This window comes from Octopus bimaculoides, chromosome 5 (genome assembly GCF_046866305.1).
Source record: "Octopus bimaculoides isolate indiv1 chromosome 5, ASM4686630v1, whole genome shotgun sequence".
Lineage (NCBI taxonomy): Eukaryota > Metazoa > Mollusca > Cephalopoda > Octopoda > Octopodidae > Octopus > Octopus bimaculoides.
In genome coordinates, this window is record NC_142932.1 from 94,927,535 (window position 1) to 94,949,718 (window position 22,184).

At 35.5% G+C, this 22,184-nt stretch overlaps 1 protein-coding gene and 1 long non-coding RNA gene across 10 annotated transcripts in view; one reads left to right on the plus strand and one right to left on the minus strand.

The window, feature by feature from the left end:
- The first annotated feature begins 861 nt into the window (after window positions 1-861).
- The window catches only part of LOC149135651 (uncharacterized), a 31,846-nt gene continuing 10,523 nt past the window's right edge, over window positions 862-22,184 (plus strand). Inside the window, exons 1-2 of the long non-coding RNA XR_016241964.1 lie at window positions 862-962; window positions 15,785-15,864. This is a non-coding gene — a long non-coding RNA (uncharacterized LOC149135651). The remainder of the gene's footprint in view (window positions 963-15,784; window positions 15,865-22,184) is intronic.
- The window catches only part of LOC106880794 (neural cell adhesion molecule L1.1-like), a 537,440-nt gene continuing 521,591 nt past the window's right edge, over window positions 6,336-22,184 (minus strand). For 3 of the 9 annotated variants that reach the window (XM_089352677.1, XM_089352678.1, XM_089352679.1), the window contains 6 exons: window positions 19,955-20,014; window positions 19,657-19,698; window positions 15,062-15,121; window positions 14,764-14,805; window positions 11,450-11,485; window positions 6,336-8,849 (listed from right to left, as the gene is read on the minus strand). In XM_089352677.1, the coding sequence (XP_089208803.1) occupies window positions 8,839-8,849; window positions 11,450-11,485; window positions 14,764-14,805; window positions 15,062-15,121; window positions 19,657-19,698; window positions 19,955-20,014 (251 nt within the window). In that variant the 3' untranslated portion in view covers window positions 6,336-8,838. The remainder of the gene's footprint in view (window positions 8,850-11,449; window positions 11,486-14,763; window positions 14,806-15,061; window positions 15,122-19,656; window positions 19,699-19,954; window positions 20,015-22,184) is intronic. The other 6 variants (XM_089352682.1, XM_089352680.1, XM_089352681.1 and 3 more) reach the window with 3 other exon arrangements.

Consider the following 22,184-nt stretch of genomic DNA (forward strand, 5'->3'; position numbering starts at 1 on the left):
TGAAAAACAATATTCGAGTATGGTCATTGCCAGTGCCACCGGACTGGCTCCCGTGCAGGTAGCACGTAAAAAACACCATTTAAGCACCCATTACACTCTCGGAGTAGTTGGCGCTAGCAAGGGCATCCAACTGTAGAAACTTTGCCAGATCAGATTGAACCTGGTGTAGCCTTCTGGCTCACCAGTCCTCAGTCAAACCATCCAACCAATGCCAGCATGGAAAGCAGACGTTAAACGACAATGATGATGATGGTGATGATATTCCTTGTGCATTCCAAAACCGAGTTACTGATTTTGACGTATGGGGTATCAAAAGATTCAGTACTATTTCCGTTACAAATTAAACTTAATTTCCATTCACATATTTGCATTTCAAAAAGTTTACCGCCTGACTGGCCCCTGTGCTGGTGGCACACAAAGAGCATCCACCACACTCTTGGAATGATTAGTGTTTGGAAGGGCATCCAGCTGTAGAAACCTTGGCAGATGAGAATAGAGCCTGGTGCAGCCTCCTGGCTTACCATTCCTCAGTCAAACCATCCAACCCATACCAGCATAGAAAGCGGACTTTAAACGATGATGATGATTATTATTATCAATATCATTGCTATCATTTACCACATGATAGTTGTTCTTACCTGTTTTTTGATTTTTGCTCCTCTTTTGTGAAAAGCCTTCTGTGGGTACATTAATTTGCTTGTTATAATCATCTTTTTAATTATCAAGTTTAATCACCATTGCTATTTCTTCTTGCTACTGCTGCGACTACTACCACTGCTACTGCTGCTGCTGCTGCTGCTGCTATCATTACTATTCTTATCTATGATATTATTCTTTGCCTTCCTTGAGTCTGGCTGGTTCGTTTGTGGATTATGCTTATGCCAAGGGAGGTAATAACTGAAATGGAGACAAAGAAGAGAGAGAGAAAGGGGAGAAGGGAAAACTAGGAGAGAAGAGAGAGGGTGAGAAAAGCTATATTATTCTGCAGTTTTGTATTGAAATCACAGGCACAGTCAAAATGTCTAAGGCTGTGAAATAACGCCAGGAAGATCTATAAATTTATGCATTAAATGATAGATTGATAGATAGTTAAATTAAAGTGTACGTGGCAACTGGGTCATTCTATAGAAGATTGGCACCAAAGGGTTTCTTGATTGCTTGTAATATTTTTGCAGTGGTTAAGGGTGTATCAGAATGTGTTGAGATAAACAGATGCGATAGGCATGTGGATGCCTTCAAAGTAAACAAATGAATGACATCGATTTATTGTTTAAATAATTTATTTACGGGACTTGCATTTGCTGTTGGTATACACAATTTTTCAGTACATTAATTTGTTGTCAATTGCTAAGAGTTGATAGGAATAAAAACAGGGTACATCTGTAGATGTGATGTTGTAGAAGTGAATATGTTTTGTGTCTGTGTGTGCGTTGTTCATCTGAGAAAGTAGTCGGCGATCTCGTGAGTTGTCTCTTCGTCCCGAGCCTGTCTCCGGCCAGAGTCTTTCTTTCTCTCTCTCTCTCTCTGTGCCGGTCCCTCTGCTGACCACAGTATTTATAACAGCCGTGGCAGCTAGAAGGACAGACATACTGCAGGAGAGATTGTGTCTAAACAGGTGAGCTCATGTCCATTGGATTTCGAATCTTAGCTTGGAGAAAGGAAGTGTTAACTTTTACACTTTTTGGTATTATCGGCATAGCTACTTAGTGTAGTAGTTTCTGTAGCTGAGGACATATTCGAGAAAGAGCTTCCATAAAAGACAGCGGTCCAATGCGCTCATGTACACAAATTTTCTTTTATTTTCTTCATTTCTATAATTTATTCTTTACGTACTATTTACAAGTTTTACTGTAAGCAATATTACCAGCAATTGTTTTTGAAGACAAGTATGCACTTTCTGTACGTATTAATCCAAGTGAACTTTGTTTAATTCACATGATTAACACGTGAACTACGTATGTGAATACATAATAGATAGATCTTCGTGAACTAGGATGCTGAGCACAAAAATAATGCGATCCGAATACAGCTTTAGGGGCGAGCTGGCAGAAAACATTAGTACGCCGGGCGAAATGCATAGCAGTATTTCGTCTGTCTTTACGTTCTGATTTCGAATTCCACCGAGGTCGACTTTGCCTTTCATCCTTTCGTGGTCGATAAATTAAGTACCAGTTGCATACTAGAGCCGATCTAATCGACTGCTCCCTCCTCTTGCGCCAAGAGTAGAAAAAATTCGAACACAACTTCCATGAATTACTTCCCTTAGATAGTTATTGTTTACGCTTGAATTTTCAGTGCCGTTGGAGTGATCTCCCTTGGTCTACATAATCATATGCGACTAACAGAAGACCAACTGTCTGTTTGTTTGTTTTCTTTCAGTTTTCTTTAAGTTCATGTCAAGTAAGTTGAAGCCGGTCGCTAACAGGGAAAAGAAAAGAAGAATTTTGAGTGAACAGAATTCCCAATATTAGTAATTATGTGGTTGAATGCATGTGTCGGTTAAACTCTCGATAGACACACTGAAGTGTGTGCATCTGTTCATGTAAAGAATCTCAGATGGAGAATCTTTGGAATGTCTTATAAATTTTTACTGTACAGCTAATAGATTAGATTTAGAGAATCCATGTCACTTTCCTTTGCTCTTTCCAAAAATAAAAAAAAAAAAACCTAGTATTTCTACGTTTTTGTGTAAATTTGCAGGTACATAACCTAATGCACCTATGATGATAGGTACAAATGTGAATTCATAGTCAGGGTAGAAGAGCTGTAAGTTCTGCTTTAGTACACCATAAATGTTAACTTTTCCCTGAACTTTTGATCTAAATATACATCATGCTGGGCAACTTATCTCTACAGCAGGACATGACTTTTGTTCCCTGTCACACAGAACAATACCAAGTCTATTATGTCTGCACCGAACTGCAGTTTCTATTATAGCATTCAACCAGTATTTTTTGTTTTTAAAGGCATGAATACATACTGGTTCTGACATGCCTTTAATGTATATGTCAGGGTAATCCTTCTTAAGGGTAGCATTGTAAATAGTCTTTGCCACTATATCGTACCTCAAGGGTAGGTAATATTTCGTAGATATTTTGGGGTAGCTGCTGCTGATATAGGTAAAATTTTCAACACTGGTATAGCAAAGCCAACATATTCTATCACGACACAGAAATTTTGTGGTATTTTCGTCTCTCTTGTTAGCAGATTCCTGGATAGCAAAGGCATACCCTTCCAGGTGGAATGTAATGTATCAAATCACAGGTCCAAGAGAGGTCACTGTTAATGTCAATGCTGTTATCCACTAGTTTTATGTACTCATGCATTGGTTTTGCTAGTATGATGCCTACTTCACCTCCAAGCTTCTGTTTAGATAGTCAGTCCAATCTTTGGGTTGCATGAGACAGTAATATTCTCAGAGTACCTGCACAGTTGTTCTCCAACTCTGGAGATGCTTTCACTTTTGAGTATGCATGGAGTGTATCCATTTCTTTCTTTACTGTTCAGCAAATGGTGTCTGTGACATTCAAAGGCTGTTTGTACTGACTTTATCCATCTACCAACATTTTTTGTCCCAAATAGATCCTATGAGTGTCACTGCTACTGTGGAAGTTAACAGTGATGGTCAGTACATTTCTAGTTTTGATGTCCAGGTTGCAGATCTTGTAAAGTATCCCAGTTCAGTATCCCAAATGTTGGTATTAACACTATCACTGCATAATCATGGTGAGATATGATCTTGCTAAACGCAGACAGCTTTGAGTTCCATATTTTCTGAAGTCTACCGAAGTACTCTTTTGTTATTCTGTATGCAAAAGATGCTTGGATTTTTCATCGTTAGAGTTAGGGGAGATAGAATGTCCATGTTCACTGTCTGGCTGACATGAGGGCATGTATCTTCTATGTGTAAAGATCATATGATGTATATATTTACTGTTCATGTTCAAAGAAAAACCTATCCTGGTTAAATTGACAAATGGGTTGGTCTTCTTTGAAATGTCAGAGTGTAGAATATTGCTGTGAATGACAGCAGTTATGCATTTCGCAAATGTATAACTGGAAATGAATGAAATTAGTGGTCATGCTTTACAAGTACTGCACATATGAAATATCATAACTTGAGTTAGTCCTATTGCAGGTTATACCTCCCTATATATGTTCATACATATATACTTTTATATATACAGCTACTGGTATGGTTGTGTGGTTAATAATGGTGTTTCTTAAATTTATGGGTTTCAATCCTCTCCCACTGCATGGCATTTTGGGCAAGTAACTCCCACTATAACCTTGGGCCAAACAAAGCCTTTCAAGTGAATCTAGTGTGAACATTTGTGTGTGTGTATGTGTGTGTGTGTGAATGTGTTGGTGTGTGTTTGTGTCTCTTTTACTTGTTGTTTTATGACAGTTGTAAACAAGCATCTTCATTCATTTCCAGTTATACATTTGCGAAATGTATAACAGCTGTCATTCACAGAAAAACTATTGTTTTACCGTGAGAAAAGTGCTGTTGAAGTGGTGTTAAGTGAAATTTGGCAATCGAGGATTGAACCCACGCTATGTCTGCGTGAAGCCACTACAAATACGTTGTGGAATAAAAAATTTATCTTCTCCCCTAGAAAAAGTGTAACTGTAAAAAGGCAGAATTATCAGAGCAATGGGCATTCAAAACAGTATGCGTGTATAGAAATGTATGAATGAAGTCTTTAAGGTCTAAGATTCAAATTAAGGAAGTGCAATAATAATGTTTAGCAGTTCAAAACTGTGAGTAGTGAAATGCAGAATTAGGTCGGCTGATCCTGAGAATCAAATATTGATTGCTTCGCAAAAAGCTGCAGGTGGTATGGGTTATTTCCATCAGGTTGTTTAAACAAAATATGAGTAATATGTAGTAGATAGAAGGATTCATTGGAGGGGCCCTATTATCGATATTTTTCAACACTCTAAGTTTGTCACGAGGTTTCCAGACATGAGTTCTACTCACGTGTCAAGTTTCATCAAAATCAATAAATGATGTAGGAGGAGTTAGCTAACAATGCCACATACACACAGATTTTCCACATATGTAGTAGATATATATATGTGTACATGTGTGTATGTATATAAGAAAACAAGTAGGTTAAGGTTCACTACAGCTGTTTCAGATGTGTCTTTTATCAATGAATAAACCAATTACACACAAAAAAATTGTTCTCGGGTGAATTAAAAATGAAAAATTTGATGTTTGATTCAGAAAAAATACCAAGATGTTTAAACTGTGTCGAACCTCCCATTTTGCAACAAAGAAGAGAGTGAAGTATACTGAGGCATAGCCAGAATACATATATGCAAGGGTCATAAAACTATCAACAGCCAAAGCCACACAAAATTATTTGTTTAAAGTTTAAACTTAGCTGTTTCTTGAAATACATACCAATACATATATCTAAAACAAAATTTTTCAGGGTCCCTTCAAATACTATTGTGGATCCCCTGTTTCCTATTTTGTTGCATGGATCTCCCTAAAATCTTATATGGACGTTCAAGAGCTACATGAACCCTGGTTGAGAAACACTGGTTTAAACAAATAATTTAATGTGGCTTTGTCTGCTGATGATTTTATGACTCTTACACATATGAAATTTGGCTCTAACTCGGTATACTTCATTCTCTTACTTGTTACCATATGTGGAACAGTACTGCTACACACACACCCTAGGATTATATCCAAAAGATCGTCCAAATTAATAGCAAAATTCATTCTCCAATTTGCTCTTAGCAACCTTTAGTCTATAAACATGTATGCTCTCACTGCCTCTGCTAGAACTACTACAATAGAATCTCTGCTCCTCTGACATAGCTAGTTACATACCACCCTCTTCCTAAGCCAACCTTAAAGAATTGCCTCTCTTCTTACCACCCATATTCTGTCACACTGCATAAACTATACCCACTCCTTCTTACTTAGAAAGTCAACACTCTGGAATTTCTTTCATGCCTGTCTATCTGTATATATTGACAAGCTCAATTTTACAACTTTTGAGAATCTACACAGGCCAGGAACACACCCTTTCATTCAACTAAAGCACAAAAACAATATCATTCAAAAAACAATTCCTTTATTCATTTTGTAGTAAGATATAAGAGGGATAATACTGGATCTGCATAAATATTTGCACATGCAATTTACCTATGTAAAAGAGAGTGAAGTATTCTATCAGAATAAAACTATAAGTTTGGTTTCTTTTACAAATACGTGTTCTAACAATTTGGATTTGAATGTTCTTGCTTCTTAGAAGAAAGTTAAATAAAATTCTATTGAAATGGTTAATAGAAAAGATAAAATAACACTTAAAGAAAGTATAATTCATCTTTATTTACTGAGTTAAAATCATAGTGATAATAAAAACGCTAAGCAAAATTAAGGTAAAGAAAAGTAGACAAAAAAGTAAAAGTACTGAAGTCATGAATTCAAATCTTACAGCAGAGATTGTGTTATATCAATGAGTAAGGCTCATAACACTGCATGAAAAAAATGAACATAAAATTGAAGAAAAAAAATGTCATTTTCTAGCAGAGAAATCAATGCAACATAAAATATAATATGAACTGAAAACTCATAGTGAAAAATTATGTTCTAGTATAGAAAGACAACAGGGTAATGCCATTAATAGGAGAGGTTGGGAAGATGAAAGAGGAGAATGAAAAGTATTGTATCAGAATAAAAGCAGGGGACGCTAAGCTAAATTAAGAGAAATTAATAGAAGTCAAAAGCACTTATGAACAAGACACGATAAAATGAAAAAGTAACAATCAAGAAAATGAAAATGAAAAGATTAGAAATTGAGACAGTGTGAAAGGGTAAGAGTTTTTAATAGATTACATAAACCTTAAAATGCTTGGAGAGATACACCAGAAGAAAAATTATGTATCTTACAAAAAAATACAAATTTTAGAATTTTCAATTTATACCTTAGTTTAAGCCTGTTTTACACACACACACACACATGCACGCAGAGAGAGACAGAGAGAGAGAGAGAGAGAGAGAGAGAGAGAGAGAGAGAGAGAGAGAGAGAAAAGGGAATTGACTAAATTATAATAAAAAGAAATTAACCCTTCTTGAAAAGTCAGTATTTACATCCTTATGTAATATTAAAAAAGAAACAAATCTTTGTCTGTCTTAGGATATGAAGCTAATTGGAAGCAAATTGACTTATAATTTGGTAATTTAGTCAGTCCTTCTTGTGTGTGTGTGTGTGTGTGTGTGTGTGTGTGTGCACGCACGCACGCACACACACACACAAAAAAGGCTTAAACTAGAGTATAGATTTAAAATTCTAATTTTGTATTTTGTCGTAAGATACATAATTTTTCTGCTAGTCTATCTTCTTTAAGTGTTTTGATGTTTATGTAATCTATTAAAAACTCACCTTTTCACACACACTAATTTTTTCATCTTTTTGTTTTCATTTTCTCAATTGTTACTTCTTTATATTCTCCTGTCTTGTTCATAAGTGTTTTTGACTTCTATTAACTTCTCTTAATTTAGCTTGATGTCTGTGAGATAGTTTCTAGGTTAGAAAACAAAGAAAAGCTAGTGATAACATATTTAATGCATGGAGAATTAGAAAAATAAACTTGAAATAATAAGCAGCTAAAAAACATCATGATATTAATTACTGATAATATTTTGATATTTTTATCAACTCTGAACATGTTTTGGCTTTATTATGACCTTGTCAGCAAAGCCTAGCCTTGATAGTACTTACTGAAATAGTGAAAAAATTACTAATTAAAATGCGCAACAATCCATATTTATTTGAATAGAAAAATAGAATTGGTAAGAAATTAAATATTTCAAGGAATTTATTTAAACAAGAATAATCAAGCACTTTGCAGGAACAATTTGATAACTGTTCACAAGCAATGACAACCTTAACATTGCAACATCTCTAACATAAATTATTGTTGGAAGAATCCCATATATGTACAGTGATCTTTTTCCTTTTAGTAAGTATATTATAATGGTATAGCATATAAAGTAAAGTATTTCTTTGTAGAAAGAATGGTTAAACATGGGTATAAAAAACACATAGCTTCACAATCACCAAGAAGAAAAATGAATTCTGCAACACATAATTTTAGTATTTAAAAAAAAATGACCCTGGATTCAAAAGGGATGAAAAGATTGAATTTAAAACTTGATAATATCAAGGGTTATAATTCTGAATTTATGTATGTATAAATGTGACAGAATGAAATCTGAATATGTTGATTCCACTGAAGTAAAATGACAGAAAGTATATAATAAACTTTAGTAAAGTGACCATCACAAACTTTAATCATGAAGTTGTAAATAGTTTCAAGAATATGTTTAATGTGGACAAAAACCCAATCATAATTGCTGCTCATTTGTAGAAAATTGGCATGGATTCAAATTCTTAAAAAATTTTCAAGAGATTATTCCAAAATATGTTTCAAAAATCAATGATATGCATAACCATGTTGATAAATATCCATACTGTGTTTAACTGACGATAACTCATATAAGAGGAAAGAAATACAAAAAAATTAGCTGGGCTTACTTCATTGATGCAAATGTTTTGTTATAGATAGACATTTATAAAGATTGAAGATAAATCAAGAATTTGTCAATGCATTATATACAAAAACAAGGCAGTTATAGCATTTAACAGAAATCAATAATTTTATGGTAGTATCAGATATTTAGTTCAAATCTGTAGTGCCTGCAAAAGTGTCCATGAAATGATGACAAAGAGGCTGATTGGTTGCTCGCAAGGTTTCATTCGGTTCTGGAAGGTTCTAGGTTCCTTTTGTTCATCTGAAGAACATAGACCTTCACTGGTAACCTACAAAAATGAAAGAATAAAAATGCACATAAGATCCTGATCTCTTAAGCAGTTATTTGATGCTTGGTAATTTTGAAAGTAATTACATGCTTTGCAGAAAAATAATTGAATATTAAACCATGCTTACTTAAATACTAAAATGACTGGAAGTAGTAGTAGTAGTAGTAGTAGTAGTAGTAGTAGTAAGGTTATAAACAAAAAAGATGTGGGTGACACAACCCTTCTTTCATCTGCAGATCTTATCATGTACTCCTTAAAAGCTGACAAATGGTTTGCTGCTAGGATGAAAAGCATTACAGATGAGCTGTCACCCTGAAATATTCCCTGTAGATAATATAATTTTGTTAGTGACTATAGTGGTAGCTCTGGTTCTTATTGATAGCTCTTGTGGACCATGATGTTGTCAGTCCCTGAATAACAATGAATATATCATTTAGAACCTCAACAAAATGAGGTGACTCAATTATCCATAAGTAATAAGCAGAATCAAACAACTTCTTAGAGTCTAGCCATACAGTCAATAAGTTTTTGCAATGCTATTTTGCTATCTTAAAGAAGGTTGATAAGAAGCTGTTCATCCCAGCCTAAGACTCCTTTCTTTCCTGCTGCCTACTCTTCAGCCACCATACTGCTTGTTCCACAGTGGATGTGGAGGAATACATGCAAGAAGACTGTATATAATTCATATATAACCTCCAAGCATGCTATGGGCATGTAGTTTTTGGTCATATGCTCCTCGTTTTTTGCAACTAGTGTTGTCTGTGCAACTGTCTGTCAATCTAGTACATTAATTTCAGTGTTAATTGTTCCTTTGAACAGTTTTTCATAGGTTTTCCTATAGAACATGTACTTTCTGTACCAATAACTATCAGCTCTCTCCTAGATGATTTTCTGGTTTGGTAGATTTTGCAGCAACTGTCAGGGGAGTTTACAGTGTGATTCTGATGTGGGGATGAGAGCAAATTTTTCTTGGTGATGGATGCTTATTTTCATAGTTGTTTGGCACTGAAGTTTGGATAGTTGGGGTATTTTAGATCAATGAAAGATATATGAAGAGTGTAATAGATATTTTCTTGAGATGTGCAGTGTTGTGTTTTGGTGATCTTTAACAAGATTAAGTTATTGGTTCTAATTGCAAGATGCTTTACAGGTTTCCATTTCTGAAGAACTTCAAGCTGAAACACATGTGAATGCATAATGATGAAAGAATTCATGGTTGAATGTTTTCATTTTGTAAGTTCAGAAACTCATGCAGAGTTTAAACAAAGACAGGTAACAAACCAATTTAGTAACTGAGTGTCTGAGAATTTAAGTAACCAATATCAAAAAACTTAATAAGAATTTAAGCAAATTAATAAAAACTTAAATATCAAAATGTAATTCAGCCTAAAACTGCTGTGAAATGAGAAAAAATATCAAAACTATATAGTGAATGAAAAATTCTCGTTTCTTAAAGATAAATTTAGGTACATAAAATAACGAGAATGAATTAAATCTAATTCCATAAGTATTTTTAGAAATCTATAAAAAAATCCAAGCTTCAGCTGTTGCCAGTACCGCCTGAATGGCCTTCATAGGATTTTCGAGCGAGATCGTTGCCAGTGCCCCTGGACTGGCTCTTGTGCGGGTGGCACATAAAAGACACCATTTTGAGCGTGGCCGTTGCCAGTACCACCTGACTGGCCCTCGTGCAGGTGACACGTAAAAGCACCCACTACACTCTCGGAGTGGTTGGTGTTAGGAAGGGCATCCAGCTGTAGAAACTCTGCCAAATTAGATTGGAGTCTGGTGTTGGCATCCGGTTTCACCAGTCCTCAGTCAAATCGTCCAACCCATGCTAGCATGGAAAGCGGACGTTAAACGATGATGATGATGATGATGATAGTGCAATGAAATATAAGTACAAATAATTTCTTCTTTCATAAGCTTAGATTTTAGTTTACTATTACTTGCATTGTTTTATATACCAATGTTCTCCATATGGATATAATCAGATTAGAATACAAGAGAATTTAAGAAACTGTTAGTATAAGTTTAGAGTTTAGGATATTTTTGAATGTACAGTTATACTTTCAGAACATATTTGAGAGATGGTTTTCAATACATGACATCTTCATTAAGGAAATATTATGAAAGAAATAAAACCAATAAAATAGCTTGACTTTAAATACAGTATTGAATTCAAGAATAACAATAATAACAAAATGAAAGCAGAACTTAATCATATCTCAACTATTCTGACACTATCTACTTTCAAGAAAACAAAGCATAAATGGACAGTAAGAAATTCATTTCAAAATAAATATGTTTTAAGGCAATAGAGCTTACAAAAAATATGCGTATGAGCTATACTATTGTAAGGATTAATACAAGTGCACAATTATGGAATTAATATGAATGTCTACAAGATGTAGCTGAATATATGCAGTTGAATTTTAACATTTTAATGGTTTTCTTTAAATACATGCATACATATATTATTAAGCAGCATATTCTACTCAAGGAAGAGCCAAACTTTTTACTAACTTTACCAGGACTGATTCCAATGATAAGGATGAGAAATGAATATAATTTTATTAATGGATTGCTTATATACTTACCACTAGGTTTCTTCAAAACGTTAGCATAAGTATCATCTTTAAGAAACGAAAAAGTTAAATATGTAACATGGTTATAAATAATATCTAAAACATGTTAGCAGTGTGTTGACACTACCCGAATAAATACTAATGAAATAGACTCAAACATGTGGGCTCATGCACCTACACACATGTACATTAATAGAAAAAGCTAGCAAGATATATATATATATACACACACATTAAGAATTATTTCTCTTGAACCTCTTCAAGCTGCAAGATGTATATATATATATATATATATATATATATATATATATATATATATATATATATATATATATATATATATATATATATATGTATATATATATATGTATATATATATATATATATATATATATATACACATATATATATAGATATATACACACATTAAGAATTACTTCTGCACCTCTTCAAGCCTCATAACTGCCTCAGGTGCAATCTTTGCAATAAACTTTACATTGGTCATATGGGTCGCTGGCTAGCTGACCAGTTCACCAAACACCTACGGTCATTCATCTACATAAGAACACTGCCTTCGCCTGTCATTTTTGTTTGGCCAACCATTCCACCTGAGACCTCACCGTCTTTGGCCTTGCCCCACACCATGGATTGACAAACTCTAGACTCCGCCAGGAACAGCATTACTATATGTAATGAAACTCCATTCGGTCTCCACATGACCCCTCCTCTCAGTGACTTCCCCATACCCTTTTTAAAAAGAAACATTTTATTCTATCTTAATTTTATTTGTATATATTTTATGTTTTTAATTTATTTTTTATTATTTTTTATTTATTTCTGTTACTGATTCTATTTTTGTTAGTGATTTATTCATATAATCTTTCATATTTATTTTTTTATCATTACTAATTTTTATTTTTCATTATTTATTTGTATCATAATATATTTTTCATATTCCTATACCACACACCACACACCCACCTGCAAGCACACACCGACATGCACACATACATGTAGACACACACCACACACACATAAACCAACACCCTTGGCTACACACACTCCATCTCACCACTCTCTCCCATTCATGCATGCACATCCACATGTACCTCTACACATGAACACACATATATATGTAGGTTTGGCACCCATCTTGCACAGACTTCAGGGAAGCTAAGCTCCTTGTGAATGATTTGATAGGCAGAACCATGACGAATCTGCAGAGAATGTGCTACCTCATCAACGATAACCTACCAGTTCAGCATTGCCACCTCTCAAGCTTGCCGAGACTTCTCATCAGTGGTGGAAGTTGATGGGCATTTATGTATTATGCTAAAAGCCTCTGTTGAATTTCAACATCTGCCACATCTTCCAGCCAGAGAAAACAGATCACTGCTTTTTGTTCTTCTTTGGTGAACGTTGCCAAGCTTACACCGTGAAGCCAGAAAGACAGTTGGTGCAATCAGGCTCAAACTTCAATCATGTGACCATAATAGCACCAACTATAAGCATGCCTGCACAGAAGGTAGTGTGACAATAATAAAGATATGTTAAGGCAGCAAGCTTGCAGAAACATTAGCATGCCAGGCAAAATGCTTAGCAGTATTTTGTTTGTGTTTATGTTCTGAGTTCAAATTCTGCCGAGGTCGACTTTGCCTTTCATACTTTTGAGCTTGATAAATTAAGTACAAGTTGCGTACTGGGGTCGATCTAATCGACTGGCCTCCTCCCCCAAAATGTCGGGCCTTGTGCCTAGCGTAGAAAAGAATAATAAAGATATATTATGGCCAAAGTGTGGATAACTTTTGACTTTCCCTCGTATTATGATTGCTAGCTTCCTATTCTTATCTAAGATCATTTCTGAGATCTATCAATATTGATTCTATTCAAATACATATTTGGGTTCACAAACTAAAACATATTTAACTTACACAACATCTTGAAATTAAATAGAGACTGGACACATTTATAGTTCGGAGAGGATGTTTAAACTATTTTGATATTTCACAGAAAATAATTAAAGATAAGAAAAAAGTATATTGTACAGTATAGGTGCAGGTGTGACTGTGTGGTAAGAAGCCAGCTTCCCAACCACATAGCTCTGGGTTCAGTGTCTTCTACTATAGCCTTAGGCCGACCAAAGCCTTGTGACTGATTTGGTAGACAGAAACTGAAAGAAGCCTCTGTGTATATGTATGTATGTATGTATGTATGTATGTATGTATGTATGTATGTATATGTTTGTGTGTCTGTGTTTGTCCCCCCACTCTCGCTTGCCAACTGATATTGGTGTGTTTACGTCCCCAAAACTTAGTGATTTGGCAAAAGAGACCAATAGAATAATTACTAGGCATACAAAAAATAAGTGCTCAGGTCAATTTGATCTACTAAAGGCTGGTGCTCCAGCATCACCACAGTCAAACGGCTGAACCACAAAAATGAAAAAAAGTATACTTTACGTATAAACAAGTATTTCGACAAACAATATATTTAAATCCAGCCATTGTTCATGTTACAGTATATGTATTTCATCCTTTCATTCATGCATTGTGAGAAAGAAAACTATTGTCTAATAAATTTATTTGGTATGAACAAGAGGAAACAAGAAGTAATTTTGGTTAATATGCCATTTCAGAGTTGGTTCTTCAGTGGTACAAAATTTCTATTCTATATGCAAAATACTAATTACTATGCAAAAGTAATACTGACTGAGAGTCCGACTGAACAAAATTTACTTCAATGGTATATAATCTCAGAAAATACTAACACTAAATTCAATTCTGTCAATATTTAGTATAGTATTGTACTATTTCCATCACTACAATGTTTGGTGGTGAAATTACCACTAAGAGAAACCATTCACAAATATGTTTACAGCAATAAGGGTTTTTCTAAGATTACTTTCTTGTTAGAGTTATCCAGAAGCAGGAGTGATTTTGGATACTGAAGGAGAACAGCTGATCACATTAACCATTGCAAATTTGTTCCAGTTTTTGTGTCTCATGTCTAGGCAAGTATCTACTGAATTCAATATTAGTTGTATACCTATTTGGATTATTTGCTTCAATAAAAATTTTAAAATATATGCATATGAACTGCATTAATAAGGGTAAGATAAATAAAAGTGTAAAATATGAGTTACATATGAATGTCTGCAAAAAGTTTATTGTATATGCAATTAAATTTTAACATCTTGAAAGTTTTAGTTTCAATCATACATATATATTAAGCTGTATATTCTACTCAAAGAAAGAATGAGCCAAAATATTTGCTAACTCTTGCTCTAATGAATGTAAATTTTGTTAATAAATTGCTTATATACTTACCAGCAGGTTTCTTTGAGACGTTAACGTAAGTACCATCCATGTCTATAAGAAATTAAAAAAAAGAATAAATAGTATGGCTACAAATAATATCTAAATTAAAATAGTTGTGTACTGATTCTACCATAATAAATACTCATGAGATAGACTCAAACACACTCACACATATATACATGCATCTACATGCGTATTAATAGACAAAAGTTAGAGAGTGACATATTTCATAATAGTTAGCTTTCTGTCTTTTTCAAAGATAAGGTCTAAGCTCATGCTGTGTACTAACAATATTGATTGTACTTACTTCGTTGTCCCATTTCTAAATATTTTGGCTCGCTAGTTTCAGCACATTGTTCTCCCACAACTTCAAGAAATTAAATTTTAAAAAATAGGCATATTTATTGTTTGGAGAGGATGATTTAAATATTTTGATGATATACAGAAAGCAGCAGCTATATATATATATATATATATATATATATATATATATATATATATATATATATATATATATATATAGTAGAATAAGAAATAGAAAGCCCTTGGTACAGTATTATATATTTGAAAAACTGAATAGAAATGGCTTTTTTGATAATTTTTCCACTTTAATTATGAGATGTCTAGGGTCTAGCTGGCTTCATTCACAAAATCAGGCCCCTTTAATTTTGCTCAGCTTGTTTTCAATTTTGTTGTATCGATACTGTTTTGAATTTTGATTACGCTTAACTAATTACTTTATCTCATAAATTAAAGAATCTGATGTTATTTGAAATTAAAGTTGGTAAAATCTGATCAATTTTACCAATCAACAGACAGCGAGACATTAACAGCTAGTTACCATGTCAACCACACGTTGTGCTGATTCTTCACACTATGAGATTCACTTCACCCACATGTTTTGTTTGTGCATATCACTGTTTTTTTTTTAATTTTCTGAAAAATTTATATTTATCAATTAGAATTCTATTGTAAATATTTTTTGTCAATTGTTTTAATATTTTATTTATTCTTTTATATATATATATAGGCGCAGGAGTGGCTGTGTGGTAAGTAGCTTGCTTACCAGCCACATGGTTCCGGGTTCATTCCCACTGTGTGGCACCTTGGGTGAGTATCTTCTACTATAGCCTTGGGCCGACCAAAGCCTTGTGAGTGGATTTGGTAGATGGAAACTGAAAGAAGCCTGTCGTATATATGTATATGTATGTATATGTTTGTCTCCCCAACATCGCTTGACAACTGATGGTGGTGTGTTTAGGTCCCCGTAACTTAGCAGTTCGGCAAAAGAGACCGATAGAATAAGTACTAGGCATCCAAAGAATAAGTCCTGGGGTCGATTTGCTCTACTAAAGGCAGTGCTCCAGCATGGCCGCAGTCAAATGACTGAAACAAGTAAAAGAGTAAAAGAGAGTAAAGAGTATATATTTTACATATATTTCATGAAGCTTTTCTGTGTTTTTCTGTTTTTACTGTTGCTTTGAATAGCCAAATCCACATTCACCGTTTAACTGTACCACTCTGAAGGAGATTTTGAAAACAGAGGTGGATGCAGTAAATTATTAGCAAGAAAAGGGTGTTATCCCTAAAAAAAAAAGATGTCGGTAAATCTAGGTACAACTTGAGTAAGAAAGTGGTTTGTGGGAATTTGTACTGGTGGTACACTTGCAATGGTTGCAATGAATGCCTGTCAGTTTAAACCCAGGTTAGGCCAGAATGAACCATTTTATATTTTTATTGAAGATGTAGGACAACATTATTTGATGTGGCCTTTATTTTCTAAATGTCAGAGCATAGTGTGAGAGAGATTTAGTTGTTATTTCTAGCAAATTGAACAACCACACAGAGATTACCTCATTGGTTCATTTGCTGATGTGTATAAGTAAACAAAAACTCAAGGAAATTGATCTTCATCTATTTCTAGGATCTTCATCTGTTTCCAGTTCTATGATCAACTGAACTGGTTACACATTCAACTGGTACTTAATTTATCAACCCTGAAAGGCAAAGTCAACCTAGGTGGAATTTGAACTCAGAATGTAAAGCATTTTCTCCAGTGTGCTAATGATTCTGTCAGCTTGTTGTCTTATGATTACACATTATATTAACATATAATTGGCCTAGTATACCACAGCACACATGAACCCACAACATAATCCATAAGTAAACTCAGTACAACCCAGTGTGACATGGCTAGGCCTTTTAATTACAGGTCCAGGATCTAATTATAGTATAATTTGGCTGAGTATTCCATAGATATATGTGGCTGTAATGTGATCCTGAGACAAAATCAATGTGACACAAGATGGACATAGCCAGAGTTTTAGCTGAAAATGTTTCTCACCCATTAACCCTTTCGTTACCAACCCTGCTGAAACCGGCTCTAGCTTTGTAGCACAAATGTTTTGTTTTCATAAGTTTTGAATTAAAATCTTCCACCAAACCTTATATGCAATATATGTTCCTAACACTAGCTGAATGATAACTAAGTTACTTTACCAAATTCTTTGTTATATTTTAAATAATTGAAAGAAACACAGAGCATCTCAGAATAAATACGATAACGAAAGGGTTAAGAAAAATATACTATTTGCTGAAGAAATTGTGGAAAATCAGAACAAAATTAAACTCAATATCAGATGAATAATTCTATTAACAGGAAGCTGTGGGTAACTGTGGTAACAGGTTTCCTACTTTCACCCTTATTGGTTACATATTTGGTGGGGGACTAGTTTGGCTCTTTAAATTAGTTGTACTTCATTTGGCAGGGTTCCACACAGTTTCTATTTAACCAATTTTACTCTCAAAGCTTTGGTCACTTGGCAGACTAACTATTAAGTCACTTCCAGATGTGTTCCATTCTCTGATGCCCCATTCATTCTATGTCCCCTCTCTCTGTCATTTCTACTGTACTATATGACTTCTGTTCCTTGCAGCTAGCTGAGCTCACCCCACCTCCTCTCAAACGTTCCCATCCCATTTACCTCTTCCCTTTTCATCATCCCTCTTATATCCAACCTCATTCACCCCCACCTAAAAGGCCTCATGCTTATCGCTATGCTCAGTTTTTCCTCCCCAAAATGGTTTCCCTCAAGAAATCCTTCTCTGTCCATATCTTTCCTACAGATGTTGGTTTATGAAGATTCACAAGGCACATCAATGGCCTTAATCATTAACCTCACTCGTCCAATGTCCTAATTGGTAGGAAGGTAGACAAAACACAAACCCCTTTAGGTAGATGACCCTGCTCGATCTGTAGAAAAGGCATAGGTAGAAACTCCATAAGATGTACCCAGTGTAAGCTATGGACACATATGAGGTGCAGCAATATCAAAGGAAGGCTAACTAGCAAGATAGTTTTTGTATGTGGCAGATGCTCAGGAGCAATAAACACTGAAAATGTGCAGAAAACAACCTCTCCTTCATGGGACACTAAATTCTGCTTACGAAGACCTGTTGGGACAAGTGAAATCGAAATCGTAATTGAATCATATTCGATGACTGGCACCTGTGCCAGTGGAGCACTAACAGCACTGTCCGAGCATGATCATTGCCAGAGCAGTTGTCTGGCTTCCGTGCTAGTGGCCCGTATATAGCACCATTTGAGCATGATCGTTACCAGCATTGCCTTACTGGCACATTAGGAAATCATTTGAGCGAGGTCGAGCGAGGTCATTGCCAGTGCTGTGGATTGGCTCCTGTGCAGGTGGCATGTAAAAAACACCATTTTGAGCGTGGCCATTGCCAGTACTGTGTGACTGGCCCTCATGCCGGTGGCACGTAAAAGCACCCACTACACTCCTGGAGTGGTTGGCATTAGGAAGGGCATCCAGCTGTAGAAACTCTGCCAGATCAGATTGGAGCCTGGTACAGCCATCCAGTTCACCAGTCCTCAGTCAAATCGACCAAACCATGCTAGCATGGAAAGTGGGCATTAAACGATGATGATGATATATATACATATATACATACATACATACATACATATATATATATATATATATATATATATATATATATATATATATATATATATATGTATTTAGAAATAAAAATATATTTACAGTATAAAAATATGTTCAGTATATGTTCTGCATCCTCTCATTCACATATTGTGAAAAAGAAATGTATTGTCTAATAAATTTATTTGGTATGAACAAAAGGAAACAAAGAGTAATTTTGCTTCATATGACATTTCAAAATTTGGAAAGTGGGTTCCTCAGTAAAGTGGCACCCAGAATTTTATTCTATGAGCAAAATGCTAATAAAATGTAAAAGTAGTTCCTATTGAGAACCTGATTGCACAAAATTTACTTCACTGGGATGTAACCTCAGAATGTACTAACACTAAATTCAATTCTATCAGTATGTAGTACAGTATTGTACTATTTCCATCGCTACAATGTTTGGTGGTGAAATTACCATTAAGAGAAACCATTCACAAATATGTTTACGGCAATAAGGATTTTTCTAAGATTACTTTCTTGTTAGAGTTATCCAGAAGCAGGAGTGATTTTGGATACTGAAGGAGAACAGCTGATCACATTAACCATTGCAAATCTGTTCCTGTTTTTGTGTCTCATGTCTAGGCAAGTATCTACTGAATTCAATATTAGTTGTATACCTATTTGGATTATTTGCTTCACTAAAAAAATTTAAATATATGCATATGAACTGCATTAATAAGGGTAAGATAAATAAAAGTGTAAAATATGAGTTACATATGAATGTCTGCAAAAAGTTTATTGTATATGCAATTAAATTTTAACATCTTGAAAGTTTTAGTTTAAATCATACATATATATTAAGTTGTATATTCTACTCAAAGAAAGAATGAGCCAAAATATTTGCTAACTCTTGCTCTGGATGTAAATTTTGTTAATAAATTGCTTATATACTTACCAGCTGGTTTCTTTGAGACGTTAACGTAAGTACCATCCATGTCTTTAAGAAATTAAAAAAAAGAATAAATAGTATGGCTATAAATAATATTTAAATTAAGACAGTTGTGTACTGATTCTACCATAATAAATACTCATGAGATAGACTCAAACACACTCACACATATATACATGCATCTACATGCGTATTAATAGACAAAAGTTAGAGAGTGACATATTTCATAATAGTTAGCTTTCTGTCTTTTTCAAAGATAAGGTCTAAGCTCATGCTGTGTACTAAAAATATTGATTGTACTTACTTCGTTGTCCCATTTCTAAATATTTTGGATCGCTCGCTTCAGCATATTGTTCTCCCACAACTTCAAAATTTAAATAAAAAAAGATAGGTATAGTTATTGTTTGGAGAGGATGATTTAAGTATTTTGATGATACACAGAAAGCAGCCTGCCCAGAAGACGACCAGCTTGGAGGAGAAGGGTATGGAAGCTCAAAGATCCTGTAAATGGAAAGAGATTTAGAGACCTATTACTCGAAGCCTTTGACGAAATAGAGGGGGGGGGGTGTAGCTTCACACAATGTAGAGGACAACTGGACTTTTCTACGGGACAACCTGCTGAGAGCCACCGACGAGATCTGTGGTTGATGCAAGGTCCCTTCTCGACCCAAAATAACGTGGTGGTGGAACAAGGAGGTAGACAGGGCTATTAGACAAAAGAAACAGGCTTGGAAGGACTGGAAGAACGGTGGTAGCAGGGAATTGTACCAATCTGCCAGAAGGGAAGCTAGGCGACAGGTTTATTTAGCTAGAGGGGAGGCAGATAAGAAAAGATTTGCCAATGTTCTGCGCCGTGAGGACCAAAGACTTGAGTTATTTCGTGTCGCAAGACAGTGTAGGAGAGAGAATAATGATGTAGTAGGAGAGAAATGTGTTCACATGGATGATGGTACGCTTGCTCTAAATGAGGCTGCAAAGAAAGAGGTCTGGAGAAGCCACTACGATAGATTGCTTAATAAAGAGAATGAATGGGAGAAAGAGAGCCTGCCGTATGTCAACCCAACAGAGGGACCAGCTATCCGAGTTGACAGTACCATGGAAGATAAAGCAATTAAGAGTATGAAGACAGGGAAAGCCCCCGACCCATCAGGAATCACTGCAGAGATGCTCAAAATATCTGGCAGTGTCGGCTATAGCCTAATCACCCGTATTACGAACCAAGTGATACACGACGGAATCATACCCAATGACTGGTGTAGCAGCACCATAATCAACTGCTACAAAGGTAAAGGTGACGCTTTAGATACAAATAATTACAGAGGTATCAAGCTTTTAGATCAGGTAATGAAAGTCATGGAGAGGGTCATAGCTCAACTGCTTAGGGAGCGAGTCAGCTTAGATGAGATGCAGTTTGGTTTTGTGCCTGGGAAAAGCACCACTGATGCTATATTTCTGGTAAGACAGCTTCAGGAGAAATACCTAGCCAAGGATAAACCTCTGTTCCTGGCTTTCGTTGATATGGAGAAAGCCTTTGACAGGGTCCCCCGATCTCTCATCTGGTGGTCAATGAGGAAACTAGGGATAGAAGTATGGTTAGTGAGAGCTGTGCGAGCCATGTACAGAAACTCTGTCAGTAAGGTGAGGATTGGCAGAGAGTACAGTGAAGAATTCCGGGTGGAGGTAGGGGTCCACCAAGGTTCTGTCCTCAGCCCCCTCCTATTTATCATAGTTCTCCAGGCTATAACAGAGGAATTCAAGACAGGATGCCCCTGGGAGCTCCTCTATGCTGATGACCTTGCACTAATTGCTGAGTCACTATCACAATTAGAGGAGAAGTTTCAGGTATGGAAGCAAGGACTAGAATCAAAGGGCCTTAGAGTCAAGCTAGCTAAAACCAAAGTCCTCATAAGTAGGAAGGCAGACAAAACACAAACCCCTTCAGGTAGATGGCCCTGCTCGATCTGTAGAAAAGGAGTGGGAAGTAACTCTATAAGATGCACCCAGTGCAAGCTATGGACACATAAGAGGTGCAGCAATATCAAAGGAAGGTTAACTAGGAAGTTAGTATTTGTTTGCAGCAGATGTTCTGGAGCTATAAATACAGGAAATGTGCAGAAAACAACTTCTGCCACATTCCAGGGAGAAAAACTAGAAGTGGTTGATAGCTTCCGCTATCTTGGTGACCAAATTAGCAGTGGAGGTGGGTGCGCTGAAAGCGTAGCTGCTAGAATTAGAATAGCCTGGGCAAAGTTCAGAGAGCTCTTACCTCTGCTGGCGACAAAGGGTCTCTCACTCAGAGTAAAAGGCAGATTGTATGACGCATGTGTACGAACAGCCATGCTTCATGGCAGTGGAACATGGGCCGTGACTGCTGAGGACATGCGTAGGCTCGCAACGAATGAAGCCAGTATGCTCCGATGGATGCGTAATGTCAGTGTGCATACTAGACAGAGTATCAGTACCTTGAGAGAAAAGTTGAACTTACGAAGCATCAGTTGTAGTGTGCAAGAGAAACGACTGTGCTGGTATGGTCA